The following is a 22,785-nucleotide window of genomic DNA, read 5'->3' as shown; positions in this document are numbered from 1 at the left end:
CACCCACCCGTGCCCCCGGCCCCGTGCCCAGGGGTCCCCAGCCCCCCTCCTGCACCCCCCTGGCCCCGTGCCCAGGGGTCCCCAGCCCCCTCACCCCCCCGTGCCCTGGGGTCCCCAGCCCCCCCCTGCGCCCCCCTGACCCCGTGCCCAGGGGTCCCCAGCCCCCTCACCCACCCGTGCCCAGGGGTCCCCAGCCCCAGCCCCCCTCCCGCACCTCTGGCCCTGTGCCCAGGGGTCCCCAGCCCCCTCACCCCCCCGTGCCCTGGGGTCCCCAGCCCCCCCTGCACCCCGCTGGCCCTGTGCCCAGGGGTCCCCAGCCCCCTCACTCCCCCGTGCCCTGGGGTCCCCAGCCCCCCCCTGTGCCCCCCTGGCCCCGTGTCCAGGGGTCCCCAGCCCCCTCACCCACCCGTGCCCAGGGGTCCCCAGCCCCAGCCCCCCTCCCGCACCCCTGGCCCCGTGCCCAGGGGTCCCCAGCCCCCTCACCCCCCCCGTGCCCAGGGGTCCCCAGCCCCCCTCCTGCGCCCCCCTGGCCCTGTGTCCAGGGGTCCCCAGTCCCAGCCCCCCTCCTGCGCCCCCTGGCCCTGTGCCCAGTGGCCACCAGCCCCCCTCCTGCGCCCCCCTGGCCCTGTGTCCAGGGGTCCCCAGTCCCAGCCCCCCTCCTGCGCCCCCTGGCCCTGTGCCCAGTGGCCACCAGCCCCCTCACCCCCCCATGCCCAGGGGTCCCCAGCCCCAGCCCCCCTTCCATGCCCCCGACCCCGTGTCCAGAGGTCCCCAGCCCCCTCACACACTCCCTGTGCCCAGGGGTCCCCAGCCCCAGCCCCCCTCCTGCGCCCCCCCGGCCCCATGTCCAGGGGTCCCCAGCCCCTCCTGCACGCCCAGGGGTCCCCTAGATGGGCTTTAAAGCCACGAGATCGTTACCATTAATTAATGGGGGGCTGGGGGGAGTATTTTGGGTCCATCCCGATTTGGGGCCCTTTCAGGGAAGCCCCCCCCCCCCGTTATGGGTGATCAGGGTCAAAGTTCACCAGTAAATTCACACACCGAAAGGCAGGGCTGCCCCGCCCCCTCCCCCGGGCCCCGCCCCCCGGCCCGGAACCCCGCGGCGGCCCCGCGTTCCCGGCCGGAGCCGTTTCGCGGCCGGACCCGGCCAAGATGGCGGCGCCCAGCGGGCGGCGCGTGCGGGGCGGGCGCTGAGCGGCGCGGAGCCCGGGCCATGGCCGGCCTGACCCTGCTGGTGCGCGGCCTGCCCGCCTCGGCCCGCGGCCCCGGCCTGGAGCAGCTCTTCGGCCAGCTCGGCCCGCTCAAGCGCTGCTTCGTCGTGACCCACAAAGGTGGGGCGGGGGGGGGCAGGAGCCATGGGGCAGGCGCGGGGGGGGAGCCTGGAGGGGGGGGGAGCAGGATCCATGGGGGGGCTGGAGGGGGGATGGGGAGCAGGATCCATGGGGGGGCTGGAGGGGGGGTGGGGAGCAGGAACCATGGGGGGGGCCTGGAGGACCAGGGGGGGAGCAGGAACCATGGGGGGGCTGGAGGGGGGGGGTGGGGAGCAGGAACCATGGGGGGGCTGGAGGGGGGGGTGGGGAGCAGGATCCATGGGGGGGCTGGAGGGGGGATGGGGAGCAGGATCCATGGGGGGGCTGGAGGGGGGGTGGGGAGCAGGAACCATGGGGGGGGCCTGGAGGACCAGGGGGGGAGCAGGAGCCATGGGGGGGGCCTGGAGGAGCGCGGGGGGGGAGCAGGAGCCATGGGGGGGGTCCTGGAGGAGCGCGGGGGGGAGCAGGAGCCATGGGGGGGTCCTGGAGGAGCGCGGGGGGGAGCAGGAGCCATGGGGGGGTCCTGGAGGAGCGGGGGGGAGCAGGAACCATGGGGGGGCTGGAGGGGGGGTGGGGAGCAGGAACCATGGGGGGGCTGGAGGGGGGGGTGGGGAGCAGGAACCATGGGGGGGCTGGAGGGGGGGGTGGGGAGCAGGAGCCATGGGGGGGCTGGAGGGGGGGTGGGGAGCAGGAGCCATGGGGGGGATTGGAGGGGGGGGGAGCAGGAACCATGGGGGGGGGCTGGAGGGGGGGAGCAGGAACCATGGAGTGGGGCCTGGAGGAGCGGGGGGGGGAGCAGGAGCTATGGAGGGGGGCCTGGAGGAGCGGGGGGGGGAGCAGGAGCCATGGGGGGGGTCCTGGAGGAGCGGGGGGGAGCAGGAGCCATGGGGGGGGTCCTGGAGGAGCGCAGGGGGGAGCAGGAGCCATGGGGGGGGTCCTGGAGGAGCGCAGGGGGGAGCAGGAGCCATGGGGGGGGTCCTGGAGGAGCGCAGGGGGGAGCAGGAGCCATGGGGGGGGTCCTGGAGGAGCACGTGGGGGGAGCAGGAGCCATGGGGGGGGTCCTGGAGGAGCACGTGGGGGGGAGCAGGAGCCATGGGGGGGGTCCTGGAGGAGCGCGGGGGGGGAGCAGGAGCCATGGGGGGGGTCCTGGAGGAGCGCGGGGGGGGAGCAGGAGCCATGGGGGGGTCCTGGAGGAGCGCGGGGGGGGAGCAGGAGCCATGGGGGGGGTCCTGGAGGAGCGCGGGGGGGAGCAGGAGCCATGGGGGGGGTCCTGGAGGAGCGCGGGGGGGAGCAGGAGCCACGGAGCGGGGGGGGGGTGAGTCTGGGGGGGCAGGAGCCACGGCAGGGAGGGGTCTGGAGGGGAGGGAGGGGGAGGAGCAGGAGCAGGGAGGAAGGGGGCGGGGGAGTCTGGATGGGGGGGAATCATGGGGAGGGGGGCCTGGAGGAGTGGGGGGGCACAGGAGCCATGGTCTGAGGGCTGGGGGGAAGTAGGAGCCATGTGTCCCCTGGGGGTGGGATGGGTGAGGGAACAGGCTGAGCTCGGGGCAGGGAGAGCTGGGGTCCCCAGGGAGCAAGGCAGGGGACCGGGTCTTGGGGCCCCCAGTTGTGGCAGGGAAAGAGCCCAGTTCCCCTGATGGGGAAGCGGGAAACCTGGCCGGGGAGGGGGGGCGGGCGGGGGAGGCCTGGAGTTGCGGGGGGTGTAGGGGGCTGCACCTGGAAGACCTCAGGGGAGGGGGGGAGAAGGCGAGTCTCTGGATCTCCTCACCTGGAGTCTCCGGGAGTTGTTTCGGGTAGGGAGGGGAGGGGAGCGGAGCGGATCCTTGGCCCTGGGAAGACCCTGTCCGAGCCCCCACACCCCATGCCTTCCCTCTTGTTCCTCTGTGGCCGCTAGGCAGCATGCCCTGGCCAGCCCTAAGGGTCGGGCCTGGGGGGTTCAGGAAGAAGCTTGGACACGTCCTAGCAGCAAAGGGCTTTCAGCAGCTTTCCTGCTAAGGGGTCTCCCCTCTGCGAAGCCTGGTGCCCTAGAACACCCAGAGCCCCCCGCCCGCCCCCAAGGGCCCTTGGCAGAGCCTGGTCGGGTGCCGGTCACGCTGCTCTTCTCTTGCAGGCAGTGAGACCTGCCGTGGGTTTGGCTACGTCACGTTCTCCCTGCTGGAGGATGCCCAGCGAGCCCTCAGAGAGGTCACCACCTTCGAAGGCCATGAGATCAAGGTGGATGTTGCGAAGAAGAAGCTGAGAGAGAAGAAGAAGCAGCGGCCAGGTGAGTTGGGAACAGCCTGGCTCTGTCGTTGTGATGGCAGTGCGGACCCTGGCGTTGCAAAGCAAACTGCTGTCTGGGAGCTTGGCACCTGTTGGCGTGGGTGCTGGCTTCACGGTGCTGGAGACAGACTCTTCTCTCTGCCCACGGTGTGGGGGCGTTGCTGGCGGTGTCTGTGCGAGCCCCCCACACTATGTGTCTCAGCTCTGCCCTGGCGGGGGACGGAGCTCAGCCCCCACACTGGGCCAGTTAGTCCCCCTTGTGCTGGTGGCCTTTGTGACGTGGGCACCTGTCTGCCGAGAGCTCCTCCCCAGCTCCCACGGCGTGCAGGCCAGCCAAGGGTGGCCTGAGTGTCCTAGTGCAGCTGGGGAAGAAACCCCTCATCCCATGGTTGCTGTGTCATTCGTTGTGATCTCTGACCGGTTCGTGGCTGGGTTGTCCAGGGCCCCTAGGCTGGGGGGAAGAGTGGGGTGGATGTTGGTCAGGGCACAGGGTTCTCCCCCTGCTATGTCCAGAGACTGCCCTGGGTTCTGTAACTCGTGTCTGCAGATACACGTGGTTGAAGGGAGCTGTGTGAGAACGCAGCCCCGTAGCAGGCAGGCCCTGCACTACCGTGCTCACTTGCGCTGCTCTCTGTTCATTAGACGCCTCGGAGATCCCTCCAGAAGAGCAGAAGCCGAAAAAGCCGAAAGGGGCCCCCAAGAAAGCCAGGCTGATCATCCGCAACCTGAGCTTTAAGGTAGGAGCAGTGAGCAGGGTCACTGGCTCTACAGCATGCCAGGGGACTCTGCGAGGCGAGATCGCAGCCCAGGGCTCGGGCTGGGGCTCGGACATGCGGCATCTCTAACGCTGTCTGTCTTTGGCACATAGCTACAGCAGAGCAGTGAAATGAGGCAGGAGGTAGCACGTGCTGGGAGTTGCTTCTGGAGGTTCTGGGGTTTAGAACCTGGCACAGTCGCTGCCTTTCTACTGGCGTGGGGTGGAACTGGCTTCAGAGCCCAGCCGAGCGGAGCCGTTCATGGATAATCCTTGTCACGGAGTCCTCGGGCGATGCCCTGGAACTGCTCCCTACGAAGCCAGGCAGGACTCTGGGGAAGTCTCCTCTCTGGGAGCAGCCTGTCTGCAGGCTTCCAGCGTGGCTGGATCTTGGGGTGTCTCCATGGGGAGCCTCACCTCTATGTGGCCCATCAGCCACCTGTGTGACCAGGGCATGGCCCCCGGGCAATGTGTCACGGCGCAGCACAGCTCTGGGAGCCAGGGCTGCTTTATGGCCCTGTAGGCATGTCCCGTTGGCAGCTCCTGGGGGGCTGCACCCTTGACTCCAGACCGTGTTGTTTGCAGAGCTGCTGGGGGCTCGCTTGCTGTGCTCCCCCCCCCCCCCCACCTCCCGGTGCTCCTTCTTACTCTTTCCTCCAAGATGGTTTCCGCTCATCATGTCTCCCCTTAAACTCTTTGATGGAGGCCGGGCTTGGTTCCCACGGTGATGGCCGGTCCTGACTCCGCCCGTGGGCCGGGTGTCACGGAGTCCCTGGGCATGGCTCTGGAACTGCTCCCCATGAAGCCAGGCAGGACTCGGGTGAAGTTTCCTCTCTGTGAGCAGCCTGTCTGCAGGACACACAGCTCACACAGCTTCCACCTTCCTGGGTCTGACCTCGGAGCATTCAGCATCCTCTGCCCCTCTGTGCGCTTCCCACAGCGAGTCCGCCCAGGCAGGGTCCTGGGGAAGCCAGAGGGTTCTGCCCCGCAGTTCCGCAGTCAGACGTGACTCTCAGCTAGCCAGGAGGTTTATTAGATGACAGGAACACGGTCTAACACAGAGCTTGTAGGTATAGAGAATAGGACCCCTCAGCCTGGTCCATTTTGGGGGGCAGTGAGCCAGACAACCACGTCTGCACTTCACTCCACATCTCCAGCCAGCCCCAAACTGACTCACCCTCCACCCCCTCCTCCTCTGGGCTTTGTCCCTGGCCAGGAGGGCACCTCATTTCTTTGTACTCCAACCCTTTAGCTCTCACCTTGCAGGGGGGAAGGGCCCAGGCCATCAGTTGCCAGGAGACAGAGTGTCGGCCATTTATGTACACTGGCCCTTTGCTCTGCGACAATTACACCCCCTTATCCCACCCCCTAGAGACTTAAGAAATGCCTAGGGGAAACTGAGGCACCCCTACAGTATTCAGAGGAAACATTAAGAACAGTCTCACTTTGTCACACCCCCAGTGGGCACTAAGGGCACTGTCCCTTCCTAGCGGGCTGCCCACAGTGCTGCTTGGCCCTCATAGCCCATCACCCCATGGAGTGAGGCTCAAAGTTGGCAGAGCAGAGCACTACACTGGCCTCTGTTGATGGTGAGCTCAGAAGTTTTATTTACCTGGCAGGAGGAGGCTTTTAACCCTCCTCGCTCAGCCCTGCTGCCCGTGTTTGGGGTGAAGCCTCCAGCTGCGTTGCTCCTGCCCCCTCATCAGTCTGACCCCTCTTTGTTCTCCCCAGTGCTCAGATGATGACCTGAAGGCTGTGTTCTCTCCCTTTGGAGCTGTGCTGGAGGTTAACATTCCCAGGAAAGCAGGTAGGGCTTAGCCGGCTGCCAGAGACAAGGGAGCCTATGTGCTCCACGTGGGGAAAGTCAGAGCCATCGGCCAAGCTGCCTTTGCTGGGGGCCACTGGGGGCTCATGTCGCTCGTTTGGGTGCCAAACGTCAGAGCCGGCATGTGATCATCCCTGCCATTGGTATCTTAGACGCCAGGCCTGTTGGTAAAGCCCTTTCCAAGTGAGACCCCCATGTTACAGATGGGGAGCGCCTCGCTCTAGGGCACTGCAAGGTAGCAGGAAGAGAGCCCAGCTCTCAGGTTCCTAGTGCAGCAGCCTGGCTGCTTGACCACGCTGCCTTCTTGTTAGCTCCTGTGTCATCCGTGGCTTGGTGAGGGCTGTTCCCCGGGGCTTGTGTCTGTGTCCCAAGCAGCAGTGTTTCCACCACAGGATCCTTGCACATGCTAAACAAGAAGCAGGAATAGGGGGGAGGGGGGCTGGGGCATGCCAGGTTGGGGGCTGCTAGGCAGGACTGTCTGTGCCCTCCCAGCACCCCTGGGGTTTAGTCCTGGAGTAGACCGAGCTTCTGGGGCACCCCCTGAGCGTGTCCTGGAGGGGATAGCTGAGCCCTGGGTTCCCCGCCCTCCTGGGCCTGGTGCACTCTGAGCCTTAGAATCATAGAATATCAGGGTTGGAAGGGACCTCAGGAGGTCATCTAGTCCAACTCCCTGCTCAAAGCAGGACCAATCCCCTTGATCTCTTGCAGATGGGAAGATGCGGGGCTTTGCCTTCGTTCAGTTCAAGAACATCCTGCAAGCGGGGAAGGCCCTGAAAGGGATGAACATGAAGGAGATCAAAGGTGAGCACCCCCTTGTCCCCGGCCTGCCCCGCTGTGCAAGACCTGGGCACCGGGCACCTCCAGAGATCACCTGCGGCATTGGGGTTCCGGGAAAGGCGCCCGCGGTTTGTCCCATTGCAGTCTTGCGCTGGCCTCCCGGAGTTCATCAGAGCCCAGCTGTCATCAGCCCTGAAGGAAAGCTGAGGCAGCGGCTCTGTGGAACTGCCAAACCGCTCCCCTGCCCTGGAGCTGCAGCTCGGTTCAGTGGGCACATCCTGTGCTTGGCTCCGGCGGGCGAGTACCGAAGGCTCCTGGCACCATCCTCTGGGCTCAGCTCTAGCTGCCCCCCAGCGTAACCCTCTGGCTGCGTTAGCCCGTCTCAGCGTCGCTCACCCAGCGAGCTGGGGCCTGGCTCTCCTGGCAGCTCTCCTTGTCTCCCGCAGGGCGCACGGTGGCCGTGGACTGGGCGGTGGCCAAGGATAAGTACCGAGCTACGCAGGCAGGACCTCCCTCTGGTGAGTGACCTGCGGCTGTCTGGCTGGCTGGGAGTGCTGGGATGGGCCGCTCTCAGGGCGGCTGCTTTTCACAGGCACGTGGAACTCCCTGCTGCATGACATGGCTGTGGGGTGCTGGCTGGTTGGTTACTGTCATGGACTCTCAGGCCCTGGGCTCTCTCATCTCCATACAGTCTCTGGGAGGAACCCCCTTCAGTGTGACAGCCTTCCGTGAAGGTTGCACTCTCTCCAGGGTTAGGCCCTTTGGGACCGTACCTCTGAGTCTTCACCACGCCTGTCTCACCGTGGGCCCCCTCAGGGAGTCCACTCGCTCTGGACCCCCGGGGCCTCCACATTCAGAGGGAGCAGTGCACCTGATCACCTCTGAAACACCCCTGAGGCTCCTGAGCCCAAAGCTGGGGCACTGAGCTGTCCTGCCTGGCTGACCCCACTGCCTTGGGCTCCCCTACCCCATCTCTTCACCAGTACCACACCATGTGTGAGCCGAATGATGCTGGCCTGGCATTCTGGACAGAACCCAGGGCTTGCAGGCTGTTCTGGTCTGTGGCTCAGGAAGAGGGTGCCCAGTGGTTAGAGCGCTGGCCTGGGGCTCAGGCGAGCTGGGGTCTATTCCAGGCTCTGCCACAACTGCCGGGTGACCCTTCCTCAGTTTCCCATCGGTACCACAGGGCAGTTACCCTTCCCTGCCGCCTGTGTGCGTGGGAGGGTGTGTTGTGTCCCTGAGTGCGTGTGCAGCTGTGTGACACGGGGAAGGAAGCGTCTCGTTCCTGGCTGGATTTCTCTCCCCTGCCACGCGTGGCTCTTCCTCTGCATTTGTTAGCTGCAGCAGCTCTGTGACCATCCTGAGGGAAGTGAGTGTAACGAAACCTGGAGTGGGGGGGCTGCCCCTCCCGCGTGGCACTGGCTCATCTCCCTTGGCCATTCTCACCTCAGGGGGCAGGGAGGAGAAGCCCAGCCAAGCCCAACAGCAGGACTCGGGCTCCGAGAACGCCAGCGAGGAGGAGGACGAAGAGGAAGGTGAAGTGCTGGGATCAGAGGAGCCGTCCAGCTCGTGGGTGCCGGGACGGTGAGCGAGTGACAGACCTGTTCCTGGGCTGCAGAGGGTGCGGCTGGCTGGATCTTGGGGTGTCTCCATGGGGAGCCTCACCTCTATGTGGCCCATCAGCCACCTGTGTGACCAGGGCATGGCCCCCGGCAGCGTGTCACGGCACAGCACAGCTCTGGGAGCCAGGGCTGCTTTATGGCCCTGTAGGCACGTCTCGTTGGTAGCTCCTGGGAGGCTGCACCCTTGACTCCAGACCATGTTGTTTGCAGAGCTGCTGGGGGCTCGCTTGCTGTGGTTGCCCCTCTCCCCCCCCCCCGTGCGCCTTCTAACTCTTTCCTCCAAGATGGTTTCCGCTCATCACGTCTCCCCTTAAACTCTTTGATGAAGGCACTTGGACTCTGTGGGGCCGGGCGTGGTTCCCACGGCGATGGCCGGGCCGGGCTTTCCCTGTGGTGTTGTCATCTCCCCTCCATTTTTGTCCCTCGCCCCTGTTCTTTGCTCGGGGGTTTGCCACGTCGTAGGATCCTGGATGCTGCGCTAGCAGCAGCTGGGTCTCTGGGACCCCAGGCCCCCCAGGTATGGGGCTGTTCATCAGCTGTGCTCCCCAGCCAGCATGTCCTGCTCTCCCAGCTCTGCTCCTTCCCGGCTGCGCTGGCAGCTCTCCCAGCTGCTCAGCCCCTGGCTCTCACTATTGCAGGCTTGGGAAGGGCACAGCAGCTGCCCCTGCAGACAGCAGCGAGGAGGAGGAGGCCGGTGAGGCTGCAGAGGAGGGGAGCGAGGCGGAGAGGGAAGAGCCCGAGGGCTCAGACAAGAGCACCGTGGGCTCAGAGGAGGACGATAAAGGTTTGTTCTGTTACTACGTTGGGGCGCTTTGCTCGGAACCAGCCCGGCTGCCAGTGAGGACAAAGGAGCTGGGGTCCCCTGGGGGCTGCCCCCCCGCTGGGAGTGGGCTGCACACCAGCCCGGGCCCTGTGTGCATGCCCCATGGCTTGACCCCATGCACCAGGAATCGCCCCAGTTGTGCAAGGAGCCCGGACCTGTTGTGCAGTGAGTCATAGCAGTGACGGGAACACGCATGTGGAGGCAGTGGGATGTGGGGTCCCAGCCAGCTTGGACTTGGGGGGGGGGAGGGGGTGTCACTGTTAGGGGGCTTATTCCTTCACCCACTTACTTCCCTGGTCCTTCTTGCATGAACAGAGAGCAACAATACCCGAAGTCCAAAGGTGCAAACAATTCGATGTTTATTGGGGTGAACTTCCAGCAAGCATGATTCCAGTTTCCTTCCTTAGTATCCTCCTTCCCAGCTCTGACACCACAGAGCCTTACACCTGTGTCCCTGTTCCCATTCCTGCCCTTAGCAAAACATGATTCCAATTTCCTTACCCCCATTGCCTGTTCCCATCTCCCCCTTTAGCAAAACGTGATTCCAATTTCCTTACCCACATTCCCTGTTCCCATTTTCCCCACACCCACCCACCCACTCACTCACTCACTTCCTGATTGACTGCAGGCTATATAGTAAAACTTGAGTTCTGTTTTGCTATACCTTAACCAATCATTTTCCTGAAATTTAACTAACCAATCGTAACATATTGTAACATGATTATGTAACCAATTATATTCTACCACCTTAATTAGTTTACACCCAGCAAAATTAATTATACAGCAGACAGGAACAATCACAGAACCAGACAGAGATTATACAGACAAACACTAGCAAAGTGGGAACTATAATGACAAGACAATACAGAAGTGAGGATTTCACATCCCAGCTATGGATAAGTGAGTTCTTGCCAGACAGGATGCTATCAAACTAAGTTTCCTTTTACATTTTCTAGGCACTTCCCTTTCTCTGGAGGCGATAGGCATTATCAGGACAGGATTGTATTCCTAACTGCCCAATAGCACCTGATTTCAGTGTGACTAGTTTGGAATGTGAGGATTTGACTGTTCTCTTCCTAGCTTATGGCTGCCTCTGCTGCTTAGCCAAAGGCCTTAGCCTAAGCACAGGACCTCAGACTGTCACAGTAAGAGAAGGCCCTTACACCGGCAGACAGTGATTTTGATTCTTTCTTTTGTACCTCTATAACTAGCCAAGTGATAAGAATACACCTAAATTCTTAGAGTATAGGCCTTTGCAGACAGGCCTGAATATCTATATCCTAACACTCACGTGGGTCACGGAGCAGCTGCTGCATGGGAGCCACCATCCCTTGAGCAGCCTGGCCAGCGTTGAACTGGGCACCTGGAGGGCGACCCTGGGCAGGCAGGGCTCTGGACTGGCCTCCATGAGGTGTCCTGGGGGTACACGGGGCTGGGAGGTGCCTCGCTTCCCCCTGACCTTAGTGTGCAGGAGCCTCGTCTGTGCCTGCCGCAGGTCAGCTCCGAGTGTCACGGAGTCCCTGGGCGATGCTCTGGAACTCCATGAAGCCAGTCAGGACTCTGGGGAAGTCTCCTCTCTGTGAGCAGCCTGTCTGCAGGACACAAAGCTCACACAGCTTTCACCTTCCTGGGTCTGACCTCGGAGCATTCAGCGTCCTCTGCCCCTCCGTGCACTTCCCCCAGCGAGTCCACTCAGGCGGGGGTACTGGGGAAGCCAGAGGGTCCTGCCCCCCAACTCCGCAGTCAGACATGACTCTCAGCCAGCCAGTAAAACAGAAAGTTTATTAGACAACAGGAACATGGTCTAAAACAGAGCTTGTAGGGGCAGAGAACAGGACCCCTCAGCTGGGTCCATTTTGGGGGGCAGTGAGCCAGACAACCACGTCTGCACTTCACTCTGTCTCCAGCCAGCCCCAAACTGAAACCCCCTCCAGCCCCTCCTCCTCTGGGCTTTGTCCCTTTCCCAGGCCAGGAGGTCACCGGATTCCTTTGTTCTCCAACTCTTTAGCTCTCACCTTGCAGGGGGGAAGGGCCAGGCCATCAGTTGCCAGGAAACAGGGTGTTGGCCATTCTCTGTGTCCAGATCCCTGCACACACCTGCCCTCCAGGGCTCTGCAAGGATCATACACCCTTACCCCACCACCTAGATACTTAAGAACTGCATAGGGGAAACGGAGGCACCCCCACAATATTCAGAGAAAACATTAAGAACAGTCCCGCTTGGTCACACCCCGCTAGGCTCGCTGTCCCTCTGCAGCTTAGCCAAAGGCGGCCCCAATTCCCTGCAGTGCCCAGCCCCTGGTCTGGCCACTCGCAGCATTCCCAGATCTGCTGCTCCCCAGGAACCAGGACAGCCCAGCGTTCGGTGACCCTTGTGGCGCTTCGCTAGGATGATAGCGGAAACAGCCCAGAGGAGAGGGGCAAGCTGCAGCAGGCGGGAATATTGGGAACCAGCGGTCACGTGTCAGATCAAATTATCCCAGGGGTTCTAGAGCCGGGACACTTGTGTGTCGCACAGAGCAGAACTCCCCCCGAAGCCCGTCCAGTGCCTTTCTCGACACAGGCCTCGTGTGCCGCCCTTTGGGGACTTACTGTGCCTGTATCTGGCCATGGGGTCCCTGTAAAACTCTGTGGGTCCCCTGTGCCCTCTGCTGGTGGCATCCAGGGGTCCCTGGGTCACAGACTGGGGCTCTGGGTTCTGTTCCTGGTTCTGCTGCTGGCTCCCTGGGTGACCCAGGGGATAGTGCTTTGCCCTTGCCGTGGTTAATATCTCCTTCCCCTTTAACACCTCTGTCGTCCCCCACCCCCGACAGGCTGTGCCCAGGGGCCCCGTCTAGCCCAGGGGGGTGAAAGGGCTGGGTCAGCCATGCCCAGTGCTTCCTGTCCCAGACTGCAGCGCTGGCTGAGATGCTGCGTTAGTGAGTGGGAAGGTTTCGCCGGGACCCTCCCGCGCTGTCACACCCCAGCAACTAGCAGGGGGTGTGGAGAGCCCAGCCCGTCCTCTGCCCAGTCTGGGACCTGGGTGCTGAGCTCCTCAGGGGCGATCGTGTGCCCCGGGCGGTGACTGCGTGGCTGGTGGGGTTGCAGTAGGGGTGGGAAGAAGCAGCTGCCCCGGGTGTCCCCTGCCCTGTGCCCAGGACTCTGCCTGGCTTTGTTCTAGATGCCGACGTGGCCAGAAAGAGGAAGAAGGGCCCGAAGCGGCCGTCCGACGTCGCCGAGGGGAGGACTGTCTTTGTCAGGTGGGTTAGTGACCGTCAGTGACCCTGCTACCCTGCCTGGGCCCCATCCCTGACACGAGTGCTCTGACTGCCGGAGCCCTGGGCAGGGGGTGCACAGGCCTCTGAGAGGCAGGGAAAGCTGTCTGCTGCTGGGAAGTGTGAGGATACCAGAGTGGGGAGATGGGGAGGGCACTGGCTAGCTTTGGTGGTGTGCTCTTTCCCAGAGAATAGTGGGGTGCTTGGCCCGGAGCTCGTGGCGGGATGACCTTGCCACAGTTCCCCCTGCTCTTGAGCTGGTACCATGAGTCCTACCCGCCTCCCCAGAGCACTCTGCTTTACCTCGGGCTGGCTGATGGGAGTTGCCCTGCAGACTTCCTGCTCCATAGTGTGTAGACGGCTCCCGCACTCCGCTCCCTGCCTGTGGAGAGGAAGCAGCCGGGATTGTGGCCTTGACGCCGTCTCTCATTTCCCCCATGGTAGCTGTTCTCTCCAGCCCCGATTGCGTTTCTTTGGCCCTGTGGCAGGAGTGTGGAGTGAGCCGTGCTCTGCCCATCAGACTTGGGCTCCGCAGCCGTCCTCCCTGCGCTAGGGCTGGGCACGTTAACCCTGCCACCCTGCCTGGGCTCCCTCCCTGCCGCGGGACCCTCCCTGCCATGGGACACTCCTCTCGGCCCACTGCGCCCCTCTCTGAGCCGAGGGACCCCTCCAACACATCCCATGTGCTGCGGGACCCTCCCCTCCCCCTGCTGTGCCACAGGACCCTCCCCTCCCCCCCCCGCACCCTGCTGTTGGAAACAGTCAGTGGCTCCTCTCTCCTTCTTAGGGGGTGTCTGTGGGGTGGGGGGTGCTTACACCCCCTGCCTGGAGAGCCCCTGGCAGAGGGCAGGGCTGGGCCTGGGCGTGCAGTGCAGTTGGCTGCCACCATCTCCTCTGAGGCTACTGGGGGCCACGTGGGCGGCCGGGTCAGTGGTGGGCGTTGGGTCCTGCTGGGGGAGCTGCAGGCAGAGGCAAGGCCTCACGGCGTGGTGCACCTGGCAGGAACCTGGCCTTCGACACGGAGGAGGAGGAGCTGGGCGAGATGCTGGAGCGGTTTGGGGACCTCAAGTATGTCCGCATCGTCCTGCACCCGGACACGGAGCATTCCAGAGGTAACACCTGCCTCGGGCCAGGGGAGACCCCACCAGGGCCTCGGATCCCACCGCAATACTGAGTAGCCTGGAGTCAGCCCCAGGGAACAGCCACCCCACCCCCATGGTCGCTCCCGGGGCCCCAGCCAGGCGCGTAGCTGGGGTTAGCTGCTGCAGTGCCCCTGCCCGGGCTGCTGCTCGGCGTCATCCAGGCCTCAGGCCTCTACTGCAGCCACACCCCTGCTGGCCTCCCGTGTGCCCCAGGCGGGCAGGGAGCCAGCGGGAGGGACTGGGGAAGTGTGTACTGGGAGGCAGGGGCTGTGCAATGCAGGGAGTGGAGCAGGGGAGTGTGCATTGCCAGGGGGCGCGTGCTGGAAAGCGGGGGAGTGGGCAATGTTACCCGCACAAGATTCTGTTACTCACACGCTCAAGGGCACCCACCCGTACCCAGTTACTAAGGCTCCAGGCGAAAATCACCTAACTTTGCTCCTCCGTGGGCTCCAGGCTCCACTCCGTGGGCTCCGGGCAAACACCCTTTCCCTGTGCACTCTGGGCATAAGTGGTGCCTTTTTAATGTATAGGCACCTTTTAAAATTTGTGCTCACCCGACAGCGCTCCGGCCCCCCGGCGGTGGGTACAAGCGGGTCTGCTGCCCCTGTTCTCTCCACCTAGCTACGCCACTGTCCCTGTGGACTCCAGGGCTGAATCTTTTGCGGGTTTAGAGGGTTTTTCACCAGTGAAAGAGCCTTACACAGGACTATCCTACGTAACCGCTATTTATTAACAATCACCAAAACCAGTCGGCACACGCTACACATACAGTCCTCACCACTCCAATAAGACAGATGAACTTTTCTTGATGGCCAGTCAGGATCAGGTCCAGCTGGGGGACTCCAGTTCCTGCACCGTGTGGTTGGCATGGTGTTGAGGTCTGGCAGCTCTGATCTTGGGACCATGTCCTGGAGTTGGTTCCAAAGAGCTTCTTCTTGGACCCCAGTTTATATAGTGAAATTTGAGTCCTGCTTCACTGTCCCTTGACCAATCATTGTACTGAAATGTTACTAACCAATCCTGACGTAGTGTAACAAAAATTCTTTAACCAATCCGATCCCACCACCTTAATTAATTTACACCTAGCAAAATTAATTACTCAGCAGACAGAAACAATCAAAGAACCAGACAGAGACCATACAGATAAATGATAGGGAAATGGGGACCATAATGACAAAACAATAAAGAAATGAGGGTTTCACAACCACAACTATTGATAAGTGAGTTCTTGACAGGCAGACGCTATCCAGCTAAGTTTTCTTTTACCATCTTAAGATCTGTTTCTTTATCTGGGGATAGTGGGGGCCGTTAGGACGGGGTCTCCTTCTTACCAGCCGGATATTACATTGTTTTAATGTGTTTTAGATGGAATGTGCAGATGTGACTTCCTGCTTCTCAGCTAATGGCTGCTGTTCGGCTGCTCTTTTAATCTGGCTGCAGAGGGCAGCCTTAGGCTTTAGGCTTCACAATATGGCTACAGATAAAGGCCTGATCCTTACAGCAGTGCCGGCGGGTCTCTCCATGGAGGCGCTGGTGGGACAGGCTGTGCCTGGCACCGGTTCCTGGCTGCCCTGGTCCGCGCACAGCCGGGATCTCACCCTCTCGTCTCTTTCCAGGCTGCGCCTTCGCCCAGTTCACCACCCAGGAAGCCACCCAGAAGTGTCTTGAGGCTGCTCAGGATGACAGTGAGGTGAGTGGGGCTCAGGGGAGTCATGAGACCATTGGCACTCGAGTGGGCCAACATCTGACATGGCTGGGATTGGGGAGAGCCCTGCCCCCACCCACCCCCCGTATCATCCGTAGGGGTGCACGTGGCTCTGAACGCCCCTTGGTGCATCCTCCATGGGGGGGAGGAGGAAGACAGACTTCTCTCCTCCTCCCTGGCAGCCTTGGGGCCTGGCTGCCCCATGCTACCGTGTGCCCAGCATCTCATTCACTGTCTGGCTCCCTCGCAGGGCGGGGGACTGCGGCTGGGCGGGCGCCAGCTGCACCTGGACCTGGCCGTGAGCCGCGATGAGGCCCAGAAGCTGCGAGCCCAGAAGGTGAAGAAGCCGACGGGCACCCGCAACCTGTACCTGGCTCGGGAAGGCTGTGAGTTACCCTGGCTCTGGGGTGATGGGCATTGCTGCCCGCTGGAGATGCCAGATAGGCCCCTTCTCCCCGCAGCTCCTCCTCTGCTGCCCGCCTCCCTGGGAAACCCTCTTTACTGCCTCCTAGTGCCAGGGCCCCGGGACCCCTCCGCATTCCTACTCCGCTGCTGCATCTCCCCCTCCCCAGCCTAGCACCCTGCATCCCAATTGTGAGCACTCCCAGCACCCCACGGGGGACGCCTGCCCCTGTACTCCATCCCCCCAGCACCCTGGCTGGCCGGGGCCAGTTCGTGCAGTGCTGCAGCGAACTGGCTGTCCCACGGTCTGAAGCGACTCAAGTCCGGGAGAGCCGAGCTCAGGGCAGACTGTCCGAACCCAGGCCCGGTGCCCCAACTCTCAGCGTGTTCTGTGATTAGATTTCACTCCGCAGGAACAAGCCCTAGAACAGTCCAACCACGGGGTCCTAGGCAGTCCCCCGGGGCCCTCCTGACGGTCTGCCCCTCCAGGGAGCTGGGCTAGGTGATAGCTGGTCCCTTCCGCCAATCATCACAGCAATATTCAGCTTCCTCCCAGGCCCAAAGAGCCAGTCTCTTCCCCCAGGCCAAAGACGGCCCCTGTAACACACTGACTGGAGGATTAGTAGCTAGGGAAAGCGAGTGACGAGGTTGAAAACAGGGAACACACACGCCCCAGTGAGTTCCCCTCTCCGATTTCAAAGGTGCTAAGCAGCTCCCTGTGTCCTCTAGGGCTGACCCACGCCAAGCAGAGTGGGCATCTCATAGGGGTCGGAATCTTTGCTCCTCAGAAGCCAGAGAGCAGACAAGATCCAGTTTCTCCTTGTTGCCACCCAGCTCCTCGTTGGCAGGAGTCTGCATCCCTACCTCCGCTGCCTCTCTCTCCATGGCGCCCCCAGTGGGCCCCGTCAGCATGCGTAACTCCTCGCTGTGGGGCAGAGGTGGCGCTGGGCGCTGAGCGTGGGGCCCCGGTCAGTCCCTGGGGCGGCCCTAATGCCTCTCCCTCTCCTCGCAGTGATCCGCGCCGGCACCCAGGCCGCCGAGGGCATGAGCACGACTGACATGGCCAAGAGAGCACGGGTGAGTGGGCGGGGGCATCCTTGCCCGTGGGCTCGGGAACCTACGCTGGGCAGGCTGCCTGCTCCCAGGGGAGATAGAGCAGGCACAGACTTTGCTTGGGAAGAGCCACCTGGCAGCAGGATGGCACAGGGTGCCCCCAGGAGGAGAGCCACCTGAAATGCTGGCTGGCAGCAGGAGGGCACAGGGCCCCCACAAGATTCATGGGGCTGGCACGCTGGGCTGGCATCAGGAGGGCTTGGGGCCCCCATAGCGTGCATGGGGCTAGGGTGCTGGGCTGGCGTCAGTAGGGCACAGGGTGCCCACAGGAGGAGAGCTGCCTGGCGTGCTGGCTGGTGGCAGGAGGGCACGGGGGCCCCCACGTTGTGCATGGGGCTGGGGCACTGGGCCAGCGGGGTCTCGCAGGCAGAACGCTGCAGTCTTGTGGGGGCGGCAGACCTGGCTGGGCCACGGCACGTGGCGGCTCTGTGGCATGGCTCACGCCATCGCCGCCTGTCCCTGGGGCCGTCCCGGATGGCACTCGGCCATGGGTGGGAGGGAGCCCAGGTCTCCCTTCCCCGGCCCATTGTGCCAGGGCCCTCTGTCCCCTGGCTGCAGCGCCTGGCAGGGGAGGGCCAGGCTCTGTGGCTGCACAGGGGGGCGCTGTGCTGGGCCCGGGCCGTAACCCCCTCCCGGCGCCTGCCCCCCCCAGTTTGAGGAGCTGAAACGCCAGAAGCTGAAGGACCAGAACATCTTCGTGTCGCGCACGCGGCTCTGCGTCCACAACCTGCCCAAGGCCCTGGACAACCAGCAGCTCCGGCAGCTTCTGCTGCATGCCGCCGGCGGGGGACCGGGCCTGCGCATCAAGGAGGTGAGTCCCCGCTGGGGGGGATGAGGATGGGGAGGTGGGTGGAGGCAGCCGGCTGGGCTGGCTCCTAAGCTGGGGAATTATGGCGGGGCGGGGATCTGGGAGGCTATCCGGGGTGGATGGGAGATCTGGCTGGGGGTGTACAGGGGGGGCTGAGCCAGCTCCATGTAGTGGGGTGGGGCAGGGCAGGGGTCTGTCCACCCTGCCCTTATCGGCCCCTGCCAGGCGGGTCACTGGTGACACCAGGTGTTCGCTGGGGGAACTGCAGTTAGCTGCTAACTCAGCCCTCGTCCGTCCGCACTGGAGCGGGGCCCTGGTGGGGTTTACGCTGAGGGACTGATTGGTTTGGGGGCTGCGTGTGCCGGTCTGAGCCGCGTGGCACGTGCCTCGTGGTGCCCACGCACAGACCCCTGTGTGATACTGGCGGGCGCCCCGGAGCAGAGGGGTGACCAGGCCAGGTGCACCCCGCTGCAACGGTGCTGGGGGAGCCGAAGGCCTGGGTGCAGAGCTGTCGCCGTGGCGCGTTGAGAGCGGGTCGGTGGCCGTGGAGGCGGCAACAAGGGAAATGAGCACGTGGCAGTTGGAGTCCGAACACGGGAAGTGACACCATTGCACGTCCCTTCCCATGTGGACGAGGTTTGGCGGAGCCCCCGGGGGCTCTCATGCTGCAGGGCTGCGGCTGGGCTGAGCGTTCCACGCAGTGACATACTCCGAACTCCAGCCTCCTGTTCGCCGAGGGGCTCCTGGGAGGCCTGCCGGAGTGGGGCTGTTCTAGGGGTCCCAGTGCGAGGGGCTCCCCTGATCCGTTCAGCCCCCCAGGGTGACCAGGTCAGATCGGAGCTCCAAAGGGGAGCTGGCGGGCCCATACAGGGGGGCGTTAGCGGGGGGCCTGTGGGATGGGCTGTGTGCTGCGGGGGCTCCCAGCCGGTCCCGGATGCATCTCTCATGTCTCTGCAGTGCCGGGTGATGCGGAATCTGACGGCCCCGGCAGGGAAGGGCCTGGGCCAGTCTCTGGGCTACGCCTTCGTGGAGTTCGAGAAGCACGAACACGCGCTGGCCGCCCTGCGTCATGCCAACAACAACCCGCACCTCTTCGGGCCGCACAAGGTAGGTGCCGCGTGGGCTGGCTGCTTGGGCTGGATTCTCTGCACCCAGAGAGCAGTGCGGGCTGGGGGCCTCGCTGCCCAGAGAGCTGAGCAGGACTGGGGTGGAATGCGGCACGTGTGGGGTGGTGAGGTGCCCACACTGGGTGCCGGTTGGGGGATCCCGGCTGGAGGGGGACGCGCTCGCGGTGGGGTGGGGGTGGAACATGCTGGCTGTGGGGCGGTGAGGCGCCCGTGCTGGGTGTCTGGCAGGGGGCACTTCCTGCTCGGTACCTGTCCCTGTGCGATGACCGGGCTGACGCTAGCTCTGGGCCTGGGGCTCTCATCTGCCCGCTCTGCCCCATAGCGACCCATTGTGGAGTTCTCGCTGGAGGACCGCAGGAAGCTGAAGCTCAAGGAGCAGCGGGCCCAGCGCAGCCTGGTAGGTGTCATGTCTCCTCCCCGCCCCACCCCCAGCTGGGATCCTGCACGTACCCTCCCCGGTCGGACTGGGGGCACTTTCCCTGCCCTACGGGGGCCCAGGCAGGGTCTATGCTGCCTTGGAAATGCAGCTGGCTGGAGGGCGCAGGGTGGGGGCTGGCATTACGGGGCCAGGTTGGGGGGAGGGCAGTGTGAGTGGAGGGGCAGGGCTGGTGTCACGGGGTCGGGGGAGGGCAGTGGTGGGGGGAGTGTGCTGAGGGGTGCGGGGTCAAGGCGGGCATCACAGGGTCAGGGTGTGGGGAGCAGCCCCCCCGGGGCACTGGCTCATCCGTCCTGGCATGACCGGTACCTGCTGCATTGTTGGCAGCTCGCACCCAGCCTGGCACTGGCAGCCAGCCGTTCACAGGGGTGGGGGGCCTTGGGGCTCCTGGCAGCTCGTCCTGGCAGTGCTGGGGCCAGGATCCCCTGACTGACCCGTGAGCACCGGCAGGGGACACTGACCTTCTGTTTTGTGCAGCAAAAGTTGAGGCAGAAGCAAGCGGCAGAGGGGCAAGGACCTCCCCAAGGGACTGGGTCTACAGAGATGCTCCAGAAGCTGCCCCTGGGCCCCAAGAGGCAGAAGAAACCCAGGAAGCGGGGCCCCAAGGGGCAGGGAGACGTCCCAGGTCCCCAGGGGCAGAAGGCCCCGAGGGGCCCCAGGACGCAGGGTCCTAAGGGGCAGAAAGATGCCGCAGGTGCCCAGGGGCAGCAGAACCCCAGGAAGCGGGGCCCTGAGGGGCAGGGAGACGTCCCAGGTCCCCAGGGGCAGCAGAACCCCAGGAAGCGGGGCGCCGAGGGGCAGGGGCCTGGCACCCCCTGGGCTGGGTTCCAGACCAAGGCGGAGGTGGAGAAGGTGGAGCTGCCGGATGGGAAGAAGCGTAGGAAGGTTCTGACACTGCCGACTCACCGGGGACCCAAGATCAGGTAGGGGCGGGGGTGGGTGGGGGGAAAGGTGCACAGGTCGGGGTGCGCGTGGGAGTTGGTGTCTGTCTCTCCCTGGTCTGGGAACAGCAGGCGCTGGGGGGGCCCAGCGCTCGCAGTGCGGCTCTGGTCCCCGCCCCGGCGTTCACACTCTCTGCTCTGACCCCAGGAAGCGTGACAGGGGCAAGCCAGCTGTGCCGAAGAAGCCGAAGGCCCAGGCCAGCCAGCGGCGGCAGGAGAAGCAGAGCGTGGCGCCCAGACAGGTGAGCGGGGTTCGGGCCCGGCAGACCCGGGGTGCACAGTCCTGTTCGTTTTGGGGGGGCTGCAGCAGCAGGAGTGGGGGGGAAGTGTCTGGCTGGGCCGGGTGCCATGTGGGACTCATGGGGGCGGCGCCCAGAGCCCCCTCCCCACCGGCACCAGCACGTCCCGTCGCAGCGAGTGCTGAGAGACGCTGGTTGGCCCAGGTTGTGCCTTGGCCTGGCTGCGTCTCCCACTGCACATCACCCCCCAGCACACGCCCCCCTGCCCACCTCCCCCTCCTGCCGCCCCTTGTCCCAGCGCCCACGGTCCTCTGCCCGCCGGGCCGTTCCTTGGGCAGTGCGCGCCCCATCCATCACCGAGGGACCCAACCTCCTTCCTCAAAACCTCGGGAGCCCCCTCCCCTTGCCCCGCCTGCTCTGCTCCAGCCCTCTGCCCCCCACATCCCCAACGCTCCTGGGGACCACTTCAGGATTCCTTCCTCCCCACCCCGCTAACCCTTCTGGGCCTGTCCCTGGGACTCCCCCCTCCCTCCCATGCACCCCTCCCCAAGGGTGGGGGCGCATAAACTCTCCATGCAAGGGGCACCCATTGCCCCATGGGCACCTCCTCAGCTGGGCGCAGGAACTGACCCTCCCGCAGCTGGCGGGGGACGTGGCCCCGAGGTGACATCTGTGGCCCCTGGCGCTGCTCATTTGCCCCCGGTACGGGAGGCTGGCGCTCCCCTGCAGGCAGCGGGACTGAGCCAGGCCTCGCCCTCTCTGTCCCTCGCAGGCACCGGGGAAGAGGCAGAGGTCGGCGGGGAGCCAGGCGGAGGCCCGCTTCGACCAGCTGGTGGAGCAGTACAAGCGGAAGATCTTGGGCAGCACCCAGAGCGCCCCCGGGGCAAAGAGGAGCAAGTGGTTCGAGAGCTGAGCACCCAGGAGCCGCCGGGGGGGACTTGCCAGCACAGGGACTGTCACGTGACAGAGCAGTGCCAGCCGGTGCTCCACAAGGAGATCCACATGTGCCGGGCGGTGCCCGCACCCTGCACCCTCCCCCACCCAGCTCTGCCATCTGCAGCTGGGGAGGGCCCATCCTCTTCTGTTGGTTTCTCAGATTTTTATTAATTTAAATCTTTTTTTTTAACCTGGGAAGAACCAAGTCTCATCTTTGCTCATCCGGGGCACCGTGGTGTGGGGAGGGGAGCTGGCCCAGCCTCCCCGGTGGCAGGGACTCTAGCTAACCGGCTGTTTTTCTCCCCCGTGTGCGCCGGCAGTTGCCCTGGTTCTCCAGCTGGCCTTGGCCCTAGGGAGGGGTCTGTCGCAGGGACCAGTGACTGCACGGGGGGCTCGCACCTGGCCGCGGGATCCAGCAAATGCCCCTGCCCATGGGGAGCCAGTGGCTGCTGGCTTAACCCTCATTCCCTGGCCAGGGACTGGCAGCACGTTCTGCCCCTGCTAGGCTGCCAGGCCCTGCAGCAGGGGAGCGAGAGCGGGCTGGGTGCACAGGGGAGTGCCTGCGGGAGCAGGAGGGGAGGAATAGCCCCACCGGCCTGTGGCCTCCATCCCACTCCCTGCTTGCTCCCAGCAGCCCCGGGACCCTTCGCCCGCTGCTGCCTGCTCTGAGGCTGAGCTGGGGGCTGTGGGGCAGCTCCCTGCCCTGGGGGGGCCCATCCCTGCCCTGGGGGGTCCCGTTACTTTGCCGTGGGGGCTGGCTCCATCTGGGGAGCAGCCCTAGTCCAGCCATGGCCCCGCCAGGCCTCAAACGCAGCTGGACTCCCTGTCATGCAGGATCAGGCCTGGCAGTACATGGCTGGGCCCCACCCGGGCTGTCTCTATAGGGCCCAAAGGCCCCCCACCCCACTTCCCATCTCTTGCAGCTTTATTTCTGCAGCCGGTTCGTTCCTGGGCACTCAGAGCAAGAGGAGTGGTGCCGGGGCTTGGCAGAGCTGTGGGACTGGGGGTGGGGAGTGGAGCGGGGCCCTCCTTCACTGGGGTACCTGGGAAGCAGGGCTGTCAGTCATCATGGGTGCCACTCCCCCACTGGCTTAACAGAAATCTTCGGTGAGCTTAAACACAAAAAGGAAGCTTACAAGAAGTGGAAACTTGGGCAGATGACTAGGGAGGAGTCTAAAAATATTGCTCGGGCATGCAGGGGTGTAATCAGGAAGGTCAAAGCACACTTGGAGTTGCAACTAGAAAGGGATGTTAAGAGTAACAAGAAGGGTTTCTTCAGGTATGTTAGCAACAAAAAGAAGGTCAGGGAAAG

General features: G+C 64.0%; 1 protein-coding gene across 1 annotated transcript; it reads left to right on the top strand.

Annotated features, from left to right (window-relative positions):
• Nucleotides 1-1,122: 1,122 nt before the first annotated feature.
• Nucleotides 1,123-21,663, top strand: RBM28 (RNA binding motif protein 28). Its single transcript, XM_084636468.1, has 19 exons — nucleotides 1,123-1,331; nucleotides 3,418-3,570; nucleotides 4,212-4,306; nucleotides 6,055-6,130; nucleotides 6,857-6,949; nucleotides 7,372-7,443; nucleotides 8,377-8,509; nucleotides 9,186-9,331; nucleotides 12,531-12,609; nucleotides 13,627-13,736; nucleotides 15,383-15,456; nucleotides 15,722-15,857; nucleotides 16,886-16,950; nucleotides 17,639-17,797; nucleotides 18,752-18,901; nucleotides 19,244-19,318; nucleotides 19,835-20,280; nucleotides 20,447-20,540; nucleotides 21,310-21,663. Exons 1-19 carry the CDS (start codon nucleotides 1,214-1,216, stop codon nucleotides 21,448-21,450), a joined length of 2,415 nt encoding a protein of 804 aa, XP_084492594.1. The 5' UTR covers nucleotides 1,123-1,213; the 3' UTR covers nucleotides 21,451-21,663.
• Nucleotides 21,664-22,785: the final 1,122 nt, after the last annotated feature.

This window comes from Lepidochelys olivacea (genome assembly GCF_965140295.1).
Source record: "Lepidochelys olivacea isolate rLepOli2 genome assembly, chromosome: 1".
NCBI lineage: Eukaryota > Metazoa > Chordata > Testudines > Cheloniidae > Lepidochelys > Lepidochelys olivacea.
The sequence above is the reverse complement of the archived record's forward strand: the minus strand, read 5'-3'. Positions and strand labels throughout refer to the sequence as shown.